We start from the raw sequence: 14,713 nt of genomic DNA, 5'->3' as shown, positions 1-14,713 counted from the left end.
GGATGTGCAAGGCTGGTGGCAGGGTAATCATGCAGCGCATAGAGCTGGCCGCTCCCCCTGCTGGTCCATCAGTGCAGCCCCCACTGCTTGCTGGCTCTCAGCCACCAAGGCCCCACCCCCTATCCCATTCACGGCCAGCACTTGGGAAAGCCCAAGACCCTCCAGCCTGGGGCGCTGGCTAGGAGGAGCCAAGCCCCGCATGTGCCAAAGCCCCACAAAGCGCTGGCACAGGGAAGCCTCTCTGCCCATCAGCTAAGCTCTGGAGTGCCAGGGAGAGGGCTGGGGGAGCGATAGTGATTTCCAGCCTGTTCATGCACTGAACCTGCAGGCTCCACAGCAGCTCCTGGGGCAGGGGCTTAGCACCCTCTTCACACACACATCCACCCTGCGTCCTGCCCCCATGGAGCGTGGGACTGCTCAGTCCCCTAGACACCCTCCCTGCTGCATCAATTCTGTGGCTGGGTTTACTGAAGCCCCTGCAGTCAGGCTCCCTGGGCCCTGCTGAACAATGCATTCTTAGTAGGATTGCCAATTTTGGTTGGATGTATTCCTGGAGGTTTCATCACATGACATGATCTTTAATTAAAGATTAATCTTTAATTCCTGGAGACTTCAGGGCAATCCTGGAGGGCTGGCAACCCTAATTCTTAGGGTTTAACCCCTTCCTCCCTGCACTGCGACTGGGTTATGTCAGTGGCCAGCAGCAGCCTGGAGGTATTAGCTGCCTTTCAAAACTGTGTGGGCAGGAAGTGACAAGCTTCCGGGGGTGGCGGGGGGGCTGCTGGCCACATTCTGGTGTGAGCCCTGGCAGAAATCTGGGAAGGGGGGCATATAACCCTGTGTGCCCCCACACATGTTGCTTCAGGAAAACGCGACACCAGATACCAGGAGAGACAGGTCCGTCCTGGGGGCCCAGCCAGGTATGGAGGTCAGAGAGCACCAGGCAGAAAGGGGAGGGTCAGTCGGACACACACACCCCTTTGACAGAGGAGTATGGGTGTGTGTCACCTCTCCCACTGCATGTGGGGTGTGTGTGTGCGCGGGGGGGGGAGGGGTGTGTCACCAGTCCCTGTGTGACCCCTATAGCCTTAAAGATAAGGTAAATAAAAACAATCCAACTGTGCAGTATTTCTTTTTTAACAGGGGCTCAGTCAACTTGATGTTAATTTGAACATCTGCACTGCATAGTTCTGATTGATTGCCGTTGAACTCGCTTGTATACGAGTAATTTTACCAGGTGTCCGGTATTCAGCACAGAGAAATATGGTCACCCTATTTATAGTCAGTTTCTAATTAGTTTTCTGGAGTTACACTGTTGGGATTACAAACACTACAGGAGAATGGTGTTTTTAGTGGAATTTTTAAAAATTATGGAAGTGTTCCTTTGGAGAATATTCTAGTAACCAAACAACAAAAAAGTCTATTGAGCCAAACTGACTCAACAATTTCCCTTTAAGGTGTTTTCTTAGAGCAAACATGCTGCAAATAAAAAAAGTTTCCTTGATTAAGAAAGAAAAGGTACTAATGAGATGAGAAAATTAATTGCTTTAACACAAAGACACTATTTTGAACATATTTGATAAGAGATTCTGGGCGCACACCCCTAGCTACTAGTGTTATCTGTTTGAAACAGTTGCCTGTGTGAATTAAATGAAATGCTTCTCCTCAAATGAAAGCTGCACTACCAGCATTTTCTCCTCAGTAAACATGATGCACGCTTGCCATGCTTTCCATTAGATCCAGGACGGAGATTTCAGACCCACCTACTCATGTTTTCTATTACTTTAAAGAAACAACAAAAACACACCCTTAGTGGACAGAATGATGTGCTTCTAGATCTAGACTGCCTCAATACTGACTGCTCTCCCCCTGCCCCCAGCACATGTTCAATATGTCACGAATGAAGTGGTTATTTGGATTATTTACCAATTGGGTTGTGGTGGTAACATTTAAGAAGATGAATGTAAAAGTTTGAAGTCAGCTAGGTAACTTCATTCTTACATCCCCTGCACCTCCCATTTCCTGAGGCACAGAGCAAGTGGAAGCTACTGTTATGCCAAAAAATATAGAAAGGATGATCTCAGGATTAGCAGCATCAGACTGAGACGCACAAGATCTGAGATGAAAATCCTGCTGCCACTGAACTCACTGCAAGTTTTGTCACGGACTTCGACAGAGCCAAGAACTTCCTGCCTTGAACTTCCTGTGTGATTTTGGGCGAGTCCCCCAGACTCTGTGTCTCAATGTCCCAATTTGTTAAATAGGGGTGAAAATACATCCTTATCTCTTAGGAGGTGTTAGGAGGATAAATTTATTCTTACTTGTAAAGAGCTCTAAGATCAGATGGAAGGCACTATAAAAACATATAATTAACTGAAGAGAATTTTGCAAAAATACTGGGGTTTTTTAATAAGATGCACTACATACAAATGATGAATTTTTAACTTTGTTAAAAATGTATTTCCTCGCTGGATGTAAGTGCATTTTTACTCAGTGGGAACAAACTGGGTTTACTGTATAAATGGTTCTGCACAGACAGAACCGTAAGTCAAAGGATAAATTTTCTGTATCCTGTTGCCATTTTATATCTGCAAATTACTAAACAAAAAACATAGCCAAAAAATCAAATTGTGCGCTTTTATATACACACACACACATATAAAGTGTGAACAAGAGAAAGTATATTTTGTACTCAACAGATCATTAATTTTAAGTGTCATGGGAACCTTGCCAGTTTTATCCTTCTGAGTAATTATCTTTTGTCTTAATTTGTAAGATTCTTGAAAGCAGGAGAGGGAGAAGTAGGAGAGAGGAAAAATATATTCATTCTCACAGAAAAAGCTTAAACCCTGAAACCATAATAGAAAAAAAGAGAAAACTGGATGCAACGCAGTTCGTCATACCGTCCCTAATTAAAACAATAATTGGTATCAGCCTCTTTAAAGATCACTATTCATATCTTTGAACAACACTTAGAACTAGTATTGTGCCCATATATAAAACACTACTCTAATAATGAGTACAAGTAAATATACATATTTGTATACAAACTTCTCAAAGTTAAATTAGGTTTTAACGCTACAGAAAATCAAGCATTTATAATAATCATAAAAATCCTCATTCTGATCTCATCCAAGTGAAAGTGAGAAGTAAATCCATTCAAGTTAATGCAGTTACACCAGTTTAAATCAGCACAAATGAAATTAGACTCAGGCCTGGAGTGCTGACAAAAGGTCATTTCTATGAAATTATAAAAGTATCACCAGATGAGAAAAATAATTAAGAAAGGGAAAAATCATATCGCCAAAGTGTCTTTGACTAGAAGAAAGCAACATGCACTTGCCTAAGAAAAAGAAAACTGAAATACTACTGAGACTAATTCTGATTTAAAACAAACCAGCTACTAATTCCTGGTAGCTGGCTGGCTGTTTTGAGAAAGTTGGAATTTCACACCTTTATAGCTTATCTAAACAAAACTGAATATACATATTTATTCATTACAGTGACAGTGTCTGTCTTTCCAGAAATACTCTCATCTTCATGCTAGCCAAATTTCTGCTTTTCTTATAGCAGTTTTCTTACTAAGTGTACTCCCGACTGAAAGGACAGAAGAAAAAGGTTTCAGTCTTTAAGTTATTTTCTAAAAAACACAATTAAAGGAAAAACCTTTTGGAGTCTTTAATTATTATACTACTATAAGCAAGCAGGTCTGTACTCCTAAAAGAGACTTTAGTTAAAAGGCAAGTACGAGAGAGAACTACCCCCAAGCAATATTAAAAACCTTTATAGCGGCAGCGGTGAAGACCCTTAGGGTAGACATGATTTTCACAGGTGAAGCATGATTTGTACCAGCACAGCTTCCCCTGGTTTAGCTCTCATGTTGGTATTCTGAGCATAGGTAGTCACAGAAAAGTTCAGATAATGATGACTTTTGGCTGTTGTGTTTGAAACCAGGATAACCTGCCCCACTACAAATTGCCCTGCACTGGTGTAAACTGTGTCCACACTTGGGGTTTGACTGGCACCAAGACAATGGTGGCTCAAAACCCCATTACAGACAAGGCCTCAGTTCTTCTCAGTACTAGAGATAAATTACATTAGAGGAAGAAATTGCCCCTTATTGAATTTTAAAAATTTACTGCATTTTTTGCAACACTTTTTGTAAGAAAAGTCCTTAAAAACTAACACATACCCAAGTTTGCTAAGCCATATCCAACCACCAGTCCAAGAACTGTTTTGTACTGTATATGATGATAGCTAAACTCAGTCTTATAAATATTTAAAACACTAACTAGTTAGGTTCATGCTGCAGCTGGCTCTGCGTATAGAGCTTTCCCTCACAAACACTCCTTGGGCTTATCCTACCCTATTTTTACACTTGAGATACTGTATGAATGTATTGGGATGATTGGTGGGAAACCTACATGTGGCAGATTTTCCTATGCACTGGTATTTTGACGATAAGGCAAGCTACAGCAAAGCCTGTGCTGCGTTAATAAAATTAATCTACACATTAATAAAATTGTATTTAATAAATAATAATAATATGTATAAAATCAGGAGGGGAAGAGGGGTAAAAAGGAGAAGTTTTATTTTGGAGAGGAAAAGGGAACCTCAGCAATTTCCTGAACTTGAGCTAGATATTCAGATGCACATCTCATGTCGTTACATACTCTCCCCAAACATAATGCTAATAAATATCAATTGACTGCCTCGTATTAACTCTGCATTATTATACAAAGACATCTCTTTCTCTTGCAGCAATTTATTTTTAAGTCAGTGTGTCTGAAAACATTCATTTGGCTCCCAAACAGCCTTAAAGGACCCAAACAATTGTAAAAGGTTTTTCCCTCCCGCATGAACTAGAGATGTGGGATATTCACCCAAATCTGAATATTTTAAATTTTTTTCACCAGTTCTCTTTAGGTGCCATATATGTTCAAAGTTGTACTGAGCATTTCTCACAAACTCATTTTCTGACCCCACAAATTCTTCTATCTCGGTTTGAGGGGGTATTACATCATCGGGTACTAAACTGAATAAAATAGGATGGCATTGTTGTACATGTACCTCAACCCTAGTTCAACTTTATCTAAATTGTAGGTGCACAACTCCATGGTAAGATTTCTTGCTGCATTCTACAGGTTAAAAGGCAGCTGTAGTGGATTATGCTGGAAGTTTCTTGCAGCCAATTATGTAGTTCAAAACTATGTGTAAACAAGTATGAGGTGGGGGAGAGGGAGGAATGTTATCGATGTAAAATATTTTTGTTTTTCAAATCTTCAAGCTAAAATGCAGAGTTTTATCCTATTCTAGCACCTATCTCACTATTCAACTCACCTATCTATCATGACCAACACACGTCAAAAGAGTCTCTCACTGAGCAGTTAGTCCATATAACACTACCCCATTTGAGGTAACAAGTCTTTCACTCAGATTTCAAGTCCGTTCTTTTTCAGTTTCAGGCTCCCCTATTCTTTTCTTCAGGTCATGTATCTCAGCTACTGAAAAGCCTCAAGAGTCCCAAAATGGGTTGTCTAATTTGCATATTTAGATATGCAAATAACTGCAGAACTGGTAATTTTCATGTTACAAATATTTTTGCAGAAAAATTACATGTGCAAAAATGTTTATTGCAACAATTAGTGGTTCTATGATATTTCAACAAAAGGCTGCAAATCTCACAAATAATTGGCAACTCACTTTCTAGGCTAGCACCGTGCCTCTAAAATATTCTTGTTCTATACTGTAGCGGGGGACAACAGATATGCTTCTGTGTTTTTTTTTTCCTTGCCAAGACAAATCCAGTTGGATGTGATAGAAGTTGTAGCTCATGCATATACCCCGAAATATCAAATTCAATGCAAACAAAACTGAGTAGCATAAAATTTGCATTCAACCACACATTCAGGATTCACTCCCATGCAAACATTCAAAAACACTGACATTCATAAGAGATGCTACTTATGGCATAGCTCACATGAACAATACACTGAGTGATTCATTGAAATGAAGAGTATTAAGCACCCCCTGATCTCTTATAGGGAATTTGTTACTACAAGACTATATATGTACTGAGAATCATTTTGCTAAATTACCCATTGCAAATTGAGAACTGAAGTGTTTTTCTTTCCTTTTTTTTTTTTTTTTTTTTTTAAAAAAAGAAGCAGGATGCACTAAAATCCAACATAGTCTTTGCAGTACTGTCTCCTTGCTTTATCTGAAGGCCCAATCTACGTTAAGAGTAAAAACGTATTTTCCAGAAAGGTTTTTAAATGTGGCCCTTCCAAGAATGGTTTTTTTCTCCTCTGCCCAACAAAGGCAAAAGCCCTATAGTAAAAGTTTTACAAATCATGTTCTAGATACATTTCAGAACATGGCTTATAACTATTTCAGATACAGTTAGGCCCAGTTTACACTGGCCAAGGAAACAGTTTTTAATGGAGAAAAGTCAAGTTTGGACGACTAAAGCATATTGAGAGCAAAAGTGACCGTCTCAGGTAAGGTAGCTCCACATTCACAATTCTCTGGTTTTGACAATTTTTTTAGTTGATGTCAGAAATACGGAATCCTGAAATCTTCACATTTGAAGAAATTAGCCAATCATCACTTTAAGCTTCTTAGTCTGCTACAAGATAATTGTTGTGATTCTCCCATTTTGGGAAGTTTGCAGACATTTTAAACACACTGCACATCTAGACATTGGCAATTACGGAGGTATGTGCTCAAGGTCAAAATGAGTGAATGGTTCAGCTGAGATTAAAATCCAGTCTCCAAAACTTCTGTTCTAACCACTGCAACACAGAGACTCTTCTGTTTTCCATAAATTAATGCTGAAATTCACCACAAAATTCTATAATATGTATCAGGAAGCTTGAAGTTAAAAGGCAACCACATGATTTTAAAAGAATAGAGAGACCATTGATGCACATTCCATACATCTATTTTAACCATTTTAAAATACTATAACAGCAAAGATTTTTTTATTCTCAGTAAAGATTCATACAGTCTCTTAGCTGGTAAGATAGTCTTTGAAGTCAGCTGCAGAGTGGAAACCAAGTGATTCAACTGATTAGTTTCTAGCTTTCACCATTTTAACCTTCGTATGAATCCTAAAGCAATTAAAATCACTCTGACTGGGAGCTCAATGCCACATTTAGCTTTAGGGCTTACTCAAAACATCTTCTCCCCACAAAGATCCACACAATGGAGAGGGGAAAGTCATGGGTATTTTTGTTGTTCAATTTGGTAGAAATTTCACAAATTACACGTAACACTTGTTTGTGCTATAGTCCATGAACATGCTATTTACAAGAATTATCACTTTTATTCTATGTTACTGTTCACAAGCAACTACAAATTCGCTCCTTTAGAGGAAATGCTGCTATGCTCATTTTGACCAATCTGCTCTCTTGTCTGGCTCGTCTTGCTTGCTCCACATTCGAAAATAATTTAAAAAGCAAAAGTATTTGAAGTTCCCATAAACAATACTAACAGTTCTTTAGTAGACAAACTAAATCTGGTGTGTATGGTGACAAATTACTCCACAAAATACATCTAAAACTGTTCAAAGGACAGAAGATATCAACTCCCTTCAACCAAATATTAACGTCTGACCAAGACAAAAAGCCTGAAAAAAACTCCACTATCATCATCCAAGTCTTTAACAGGGGCTGCTGAAAACTCATTTTAACATCTGCTAGACTCTCCCCTAACCAGTTGCAATGTAGCAGTAAAGTGGTACCAATATTTAAAAGCACAGCTCTACCATTTTCCCTTGTGGCAACTGCACCAATCTCTCAGAAAACAGTTTAACCACAAAATTATTGCTGCCTGCACTTTGATATTGCATCAGGGACAATGCCCATCACACTACTGCATATTTCTCTCTCCGCTCTAGCATGAAGGGTTTTTTTTTGTTTTGTTTTTGCTTTTTTGTTTGTTTGGGGGTTTTTTTGGGAGGGGTGTGGGGGGGGGGGGTAGAACACTTGTCTCCCTATACATTTTCCTACTCTATATCATAGCTAGAAATTCAGAGTGTGCTGGAAAAACCAAGCAAGTGGGAATATAACAATATATGTAATACTGCAGCAGGGTAGGAGGAGAGAAGCTAATTCACATGTTTAAAAGTTTTTAATGTGTGTGTATTTTCTACTTAGGCAACACCACTGAACAAAAGACTCCACAGCTTACAAAAACATGTACAAATAGTTTGTAAGAACCGAGTACTCCAGCAACACATCATATAACTGCTACAGGCCAGTACAATCATAGGGTAAATGATCATGTCATCCTGGAAATTTAATGTGCCTCCTGTATTTATTAGGAAGCAATTATCTGACACTATCTAATGACACTAATCAATCTTTGAACCTTTTCTGCTTTATGTCATAGCAAATGTTTAACATTTTTGAGGCCCATAGTGTTTGTCTACACATAGTACTGTAAAAACAAAAGACTTAAATCCATTAAAAATTGACTCTCGCGCCAGATTAACCTCAATTGGGGCAGCCATTCCCGTCTGCTTTTGCCTGTGGTCTCATTTGAAACAGACATACACAAACCAGCAACAAATATGACAGACACTGAAAACTTAAGGTACTCTCAAACAAGGTAGCTTTTAATACACAAAGTACCTTCTGGGGGAAGATTATGTTTCATCACCTTTGACAAACATTTCACATAATCCCTCATGTACTATACAAAGGTCTTCAGCATAACTATTAATGCATAAGCCTCACTTATACTGACTCTGATTAGTGATGAAGAGTATCAAGTCATTATTAAGGGTGAAAATAATTAACACTTTACCCCCAACTGAGGGTTCAGGTGTGTCTGGTTTCAAGCTAATTTCAAAGTGGCTGCACTTCAGGGCATTCTCAAAGAAAATGTGCTAACATACAGGAACCCTTTTGGCACAACATATGCACCATGCATTTAAAGCCCTGCATCTTACAGAGCTGAGAGTCTCATTTGCGCTATGCACGATTCTGTACTTGTTAATACTAGACTTTGATGGAAGATATAAAGTTTGGATCCTACAATCAAAGGTTCAGGCCTTTTACAACACTAAAATTGTTGCTAAAAACTTGTGAATTGTAGTATTGCCAGGTATCCTCTTTCCTTCTATTTCTGTGCAACTGGCCCCAAAACAGAGAAATAAACTTATAACCATTTTAAGTGAAGGGTAAGAAACAAAGTGCCACACCTAAAAAAAGGCCTAATAGAGTATACCCAGAAACTAGTGCGGGGCAGCAGGCAGAAACAAGAGAGGAGAGGAGAGTTTCCTCTGGTTTTGTGACCAAGTGGGTGGATGTATGCATGAAGGAAGGCAGAAAACGCAGAAACTGAGAACACACAGGAGGAGAGACAGACAGACAGAAAGGCAAAAAGCAAGAAAACCAAGAATCAGCCTGTAAGCATCGTGTGACCCTGGAAAACAGCTAGAAAGAAGATTTTTGGGTCTGATGCGAGCTAAAGAGGCTTGGGTGGCAAGCTACAAAATTGTTCCTTTTGTTCTTGATTCCTCCTGCTTTTGGAGAAGCAGAATTCTGTACATTCCTTATAAATCAATCAGATTGCATCAATTTCTACTTCCAACTGGAACATCCCCAATCCCCTGAACTTTGACTATCTGCTTGGGTCAAAAAGGGGCAATAATACCTTTGATCCTACAAACTGTTCCTCATAAAGAAAACTCTTGTGTAAAATGGGAATGAGGCGGCAGGAATTGGGGGAAGGCTGGATCTCCTAGTGTTTTCCTCGGAAGGAAGAAAGAGCAAAGAACCCAGCAATGGCCACTTCTATCTTCCCTGGAAAGCCGGCTATGACAAGGAGTCTGTGCCCTTCTGCAGAGAGGAGGGGAAAGGATCCGGCAGACGTTGCAGACCAACTCTTCATAGCGAAGAGATATTGTGGAAGGGAATGGGGAATACAGAATTTTGTTTATTGTGGTGAACAGCCTTTAATATCGGGTGATGCTGATGTCAATTGGACCATGTGGGCTTTAGTAGTAGTGAGACATGACACCTCAGATTCTTTTCACCCTGGCTAGTAGGCTTAGTCCTGAGGTTAGTAGGTGTTGAGTACATGTTGTGGTGACACACGCTGATTAGTTTATCTGGATATGACTGACAACCATATGAAGAAATTAGGTTGCAACTAATGCAACTCTGATGACATGCAAAAAAAAATAAAGTGTGTAGAGGTGAAGTCCTATGTTACTGACAAGGCTAACACTGCAGCTTAGAAACTCAGCGGCAAATGTGCTAGCAAATGCTCACATCCGAAATTAAAATGCTATCTCTTGGCTATATTTTGGTAGCATTTATTGATTTTGGTTTTTATATTTAATTTCAACAACATTAAATTATTCCAGACTAAATATCTAAGTAAAGGCACCGAGGAAATGCCAAATAACAGCATCAGGGATTAGCAAAACTGTTTTCACCATGTAGCTCTAACCAGCTCCCTGGCTGCTCATTTGTATTTCTCCCACAGACAGACAGAATTGCAGCCTCTAGACAGAAGCTGGATAAAAGGGAAGATGCGAACCATTTTCATGGTATGGACAGTATCAGTTTTCTCCCAGATGTGAAGTCACTGCAGGGCTGAGAGTATAATTCAGTTCTTAGAATTCTTTACAAGGCAGCGTCCCCCACAACCCCCACCTTCTCTTCTCAACTGTACGCTGCAGGAAGACAGACAGAATGATTTAGGACCTACCATGCCCATTTGGAACGTGCTTATGTGTTTTTCCTTTCCTGGGGGTTGACTGGCATGAAGATGAAGCATTGTTTGTGGCTGCCTTTGTATCCTCTGTCTCCTCGTCCTCTTCTTCATCCTCCTCCTCGTCCTGAGAGCTTCCAAAATAAACCATGTTGCTGGGCAGGGCTGGAGAACCTGATCATTATGAAGAAAAGGCTCATTAATGTCATTCCATTATTCCTCTGAGCTACCAGCATTATTCACAACCTAATTTAGTGTTAAACATAGCGGAAAGAGAGGCGGTCAGACTAATGCATGCCTTCAGTTTTGGTAATGCTATTACAAAAGGGATGTATACAAAGGCCACACTTCCAGACTCCATTATTAACTTAAACCACCAAAAAATAAAAATAAAAATAAAAATAAATAAATAAATCTTCCTGAAAGCATGTGCTTAAATGCTTTGCTGAACTGGGGCCAAAGACAGTATGGATAAACTAATCTATAGCCCAGGAACACTTTAAAGTAATACTACTTAGTATTTATAGTGTTTTCCAGCTATAGATCTCAAAGCACTTTGCACTGATGGTTTATTGTCTCCATTCTACAGATAGAAAAGAAACAAGGCACAAAGAGGTCCAAGTAACTGGCCTAAGTTCACCCAGCAAGTCAATGGTAGAGGGTGGAATAGAATCAAGATGTCCTGATTCTCTGCCCATTGCCCAGTTCTCTGGCTATGCTCCCTCCCAGATCTCCTTTATGTCATAAGATGTGCCATCTCATTTGACTTGCACACAAAAGGACAAATATTTTTAAATGTGCCATTCAGTTAGAGACATATGAGAAATAAAAAGTGCAGTGAATAACAAGCCAAGATTAGATTTTAAATGAATACCCTGTCACAGCATTTCCTTTCTATCTGTAATGTGAGTGCATGGGTTTTCCTGCACTACTCAAGGATACAGGATTGTCTCCCTCTTTGTATTATAAACTAGCTACTAAATACTACTGACACCTAAAGAACAACCTCCCATCTCACATGTTAGAGGTGTGACCTTGAGATGAGAGAGTCCCCAGCAGGGACAGATGCCCAAAGACTATTCAATGCAGTTATGCACACAAAGGTTTATTGGTGTTCCAAAAAGAAGAAATCTCCATGGAAATGGAGCTCATTAATGCACTATTGTCCTACTGCTAAATAAGAGTGGGAAGTTCTGCAGAGCTGCAAAAAGTAGTTCACCATTTGGTCAGAGCCCCTTTGCAAACCCTTTTGACTGTAAACGCTTTGGAGCCGCTATTATGCTGTTTAATATTTTTGGTGCCTTGTTGTTCATTTGTTGTGACTTGCTGTAAGATGCCACGTACAGTTTCTGTACTATCTAAATGATGCATTGTTATAAAGACCTACAGTTCATTCAAGTTAATCCTTGGGTTTAATGATTCCTGGTTCAACTGGACATCAGGAAAGTGTTTCTCACTACACAAATTATACTGGAAGGGGATAATGATCCTATACAAAGTATCTGACACGCCTTGGAAAGAGTGGCTGGAAACATCAACCTCATGCTGAGGATCACAGTGATTAGCACTACAACCTTGGTCTCTCAGAAGTAAAAATATATTTTGAGGTTTGGCTGCTCTGCGGTCATGAAGACAACTTGTTTTCTAGGAAGAAACCCTATTTCCCCTGCTGGGCCTCACCTAACTATGTCATCATCAGGGTTGGAACAGCAGCAAGAAACACCTGCTACCACCAGCACCAGTAGCCCTAAGAGGAGCTGTAGGGGGCCTGCCACCTGTATCCGCCACAAACATTTCTGGCAGAAGCCAAAGAAGAATCACCCCTCTCCCCAAAACAGACGAGAGGCTGAGAGGCAGGGAGTAGCTGCTCATGTGGGGGAAAGGTGGAGCAAGTGAGCGTGGCTGTCAAGATGCTAGGACTGACCGCACTGAAGACACCGGGGCTTTGAACACACGTAGCAGTCTCTGTCCTCAACTTATTTAGCAACCCTTGGATCTGCTGTGGGAGGGCACCAAGCAGCTACCTCTCTCCCTCCCCAGCACCCTTACCCCTAACATGAGAAAAAGGGGGTGAGAGGGTGAGGCACAGCTAGGGTATCCTCTTGGCAGTGGATCAAGACCTGTAGCCAGGGGAAGAGCCTGAGGTCAAAGGCTGCTACATAGGACCATACAGACGGAAGCAGTTATGTGGGTTCAGCTGCTCACTTCAGCTTGCCCTCACTCCCCCTATACACCTGTCTCCTCACCTCCCACCCAAACATCTCCTCTCCACTTCATCACTATATACATGCGGCTCCCCATCTATTCTGGTGGGCATGGTGATTTGCTCATAGATATCTGCTAGACTGGAGACAGCACAGATGATGCCATCTCTTCCTTACATCTGAGGATGCCATTAGAAGCAAGAGCCAAAGCCCTGCCTGGTGGCAGCCAGTGTGTCTCCTGATACCACTTACTGGACCATCAGCATGGGGTAGGTAGGACCAGCAACACCCAGCACAGGATGGTGCTTTTCTCTGCAAAGAGATTATAATATGTTACACACACACACAACTGGTCTATTGCACACGCTAACCATCACATTTCTACAGAATGAGGATCAGCAAAAACAGGATTCCAGATGTGTTGGAAGGCATGAAAATTGAAGCAGCTAACAAAAAATGAATAGGGCATTTTTCTGCAAGACAGGAACTTTCTGTCACACCATAAGCAATCATCTGAAGAAGATAAGAGGTGCTGGGAGGGAAATAAACAATTCCTTTTGGACTGGCCCAACTCTTCTGCAGTAACTGTCTCAAGAAAGCAATAACCCTAGGATAGTTCTGAATGAAAGAGACATTTCCCTTTCTCTTCCCTTCACACCAGTCTGCAATGTGGATCCAAAAATTATTGGCTCTGCATGTTGTGGTAACTCACTCTATGAATCAGTTTCTAGGACCACTAGCTTGATGCCATCACTATGTCAATGCTACACAAAACCTGGCAGGAAAACAAAGTTACTGTACATTCTAAGATGCCAGTTTTCAAAAATTTGATAGCTGTTGCCTTCATTGATTCAATTTCATGCTCAAAACACACCAAGCTATGAAGCCTGTAAAATTTCAGAAGGAGAATACTTAAAGAAAGTCAATTAGCAAAGACAGCTTTTAAATTTAAAAAAAAAAAAATTAACTGATACCAACAAAAATAAATGAATAATGCATATTTAAAAAAAAAAACAACCCCGCACGGGTGGCTGAATATGAATACCCATATCCACACGCACCTCAAGCTTTTAGCAATTTTGGATCTGGAGCCATAGGTTATGGATCAGTCCCACATTTACTGTGCGTTTTCTCCCTTTGACTGCAGAACAGGCAAACTCTTCTTCGGGGAAGAAATTTAGTCTAACTATATGCAAGGACAGCACCTAGCAGTGTTGATAACATAACAGCAATAATACCCCACTTCAGCTCAAAGCCCATTACAGTAGAGTATGAATTTGCTCTAAAAGGGAGGGAAGGGTTAACCCAGTTGAGAGCATAGCTATAGCCATCTTTCTTGGCCCCATTCATTCCATAAACATGCCATCTCTAGTTGGAATACTTTTTAAATTATTTTCTGTTGCAAACTGTGAACAACAAGGGTTAAACCACATTCCTCTGACAGCTGGGTCTGGTTGGAGAGTATATTTCAAGCCCAGGGAAATTAGACTAGCAGTTTCCAATGATACAGTAGAATTGCACTAATTCTCACTTCACTAATCTAGCAAGTCTGAAGTATAATGCATCACAGAAAACCTAGTGTTCTCTCCCACCTTTCACCAGAGATTTATTAAGGTAACCTGCAAATAAAAGAAATTATGCACTTTTTAGATTTTTTTTTTTTATTTTTTATGTATAGAGAAGGCTGGAGAAGGATTTTTATTTTTAATTTAGGAAGGGTTGGGGTTTTTTCCTGCTTCCAGTTTACATTAAACATTCAGGTTCTGTATAGCCGAGGAAAC

The 14,713-nt window shown here is 40.3% G+C and overlaps 1 protein-coding gene across 4 annotated transcripts in view; it reads right to left on the bottom strand.

Annotated features, from left to right (window-relative positions):
- JARID2 (jumonji and AT-rich interaction domain containing 2) overlaps positions 1-14,713 on the bottom strand; it is a 307,495-nt gene that overhangs the window by 56,342 nt on the left and 236,440 nt on the right. For all 4 annotated transcript variants that reach the window (XM_073331951.2, XM_073331952.2, XM_073331950.2 and 1 more), the window contains one exon: positions 10,726-10,902. In XM_073331951.2, coding sequence (XP_073188052.1) covers positions 10,726-10,902 — 177 coding nt within the window. The remainder of the gene's footprint in view (positions 1-10,725; positions 10,903-14,713) is intronic.

Source organism: Lepidochelys kempii, chromosome 2, assembly GCF_965140285.1.
Source record: "Lepidochelys kempii isolate rLepKem1 chromosome 2, rLepKem1.hap1, whole genome shotgun sequence".
Classification (NCBI taxonomy): Eukaryota; Metazoa; Chordata; order Testudines; family Cheloniidae; genus Lepidochelys; species Lepidochelys kempii.
Note: the sequence above shows the minus strand (reverse complement) of the source record. Positions and strands in the feature narration are given on the sequence as shown.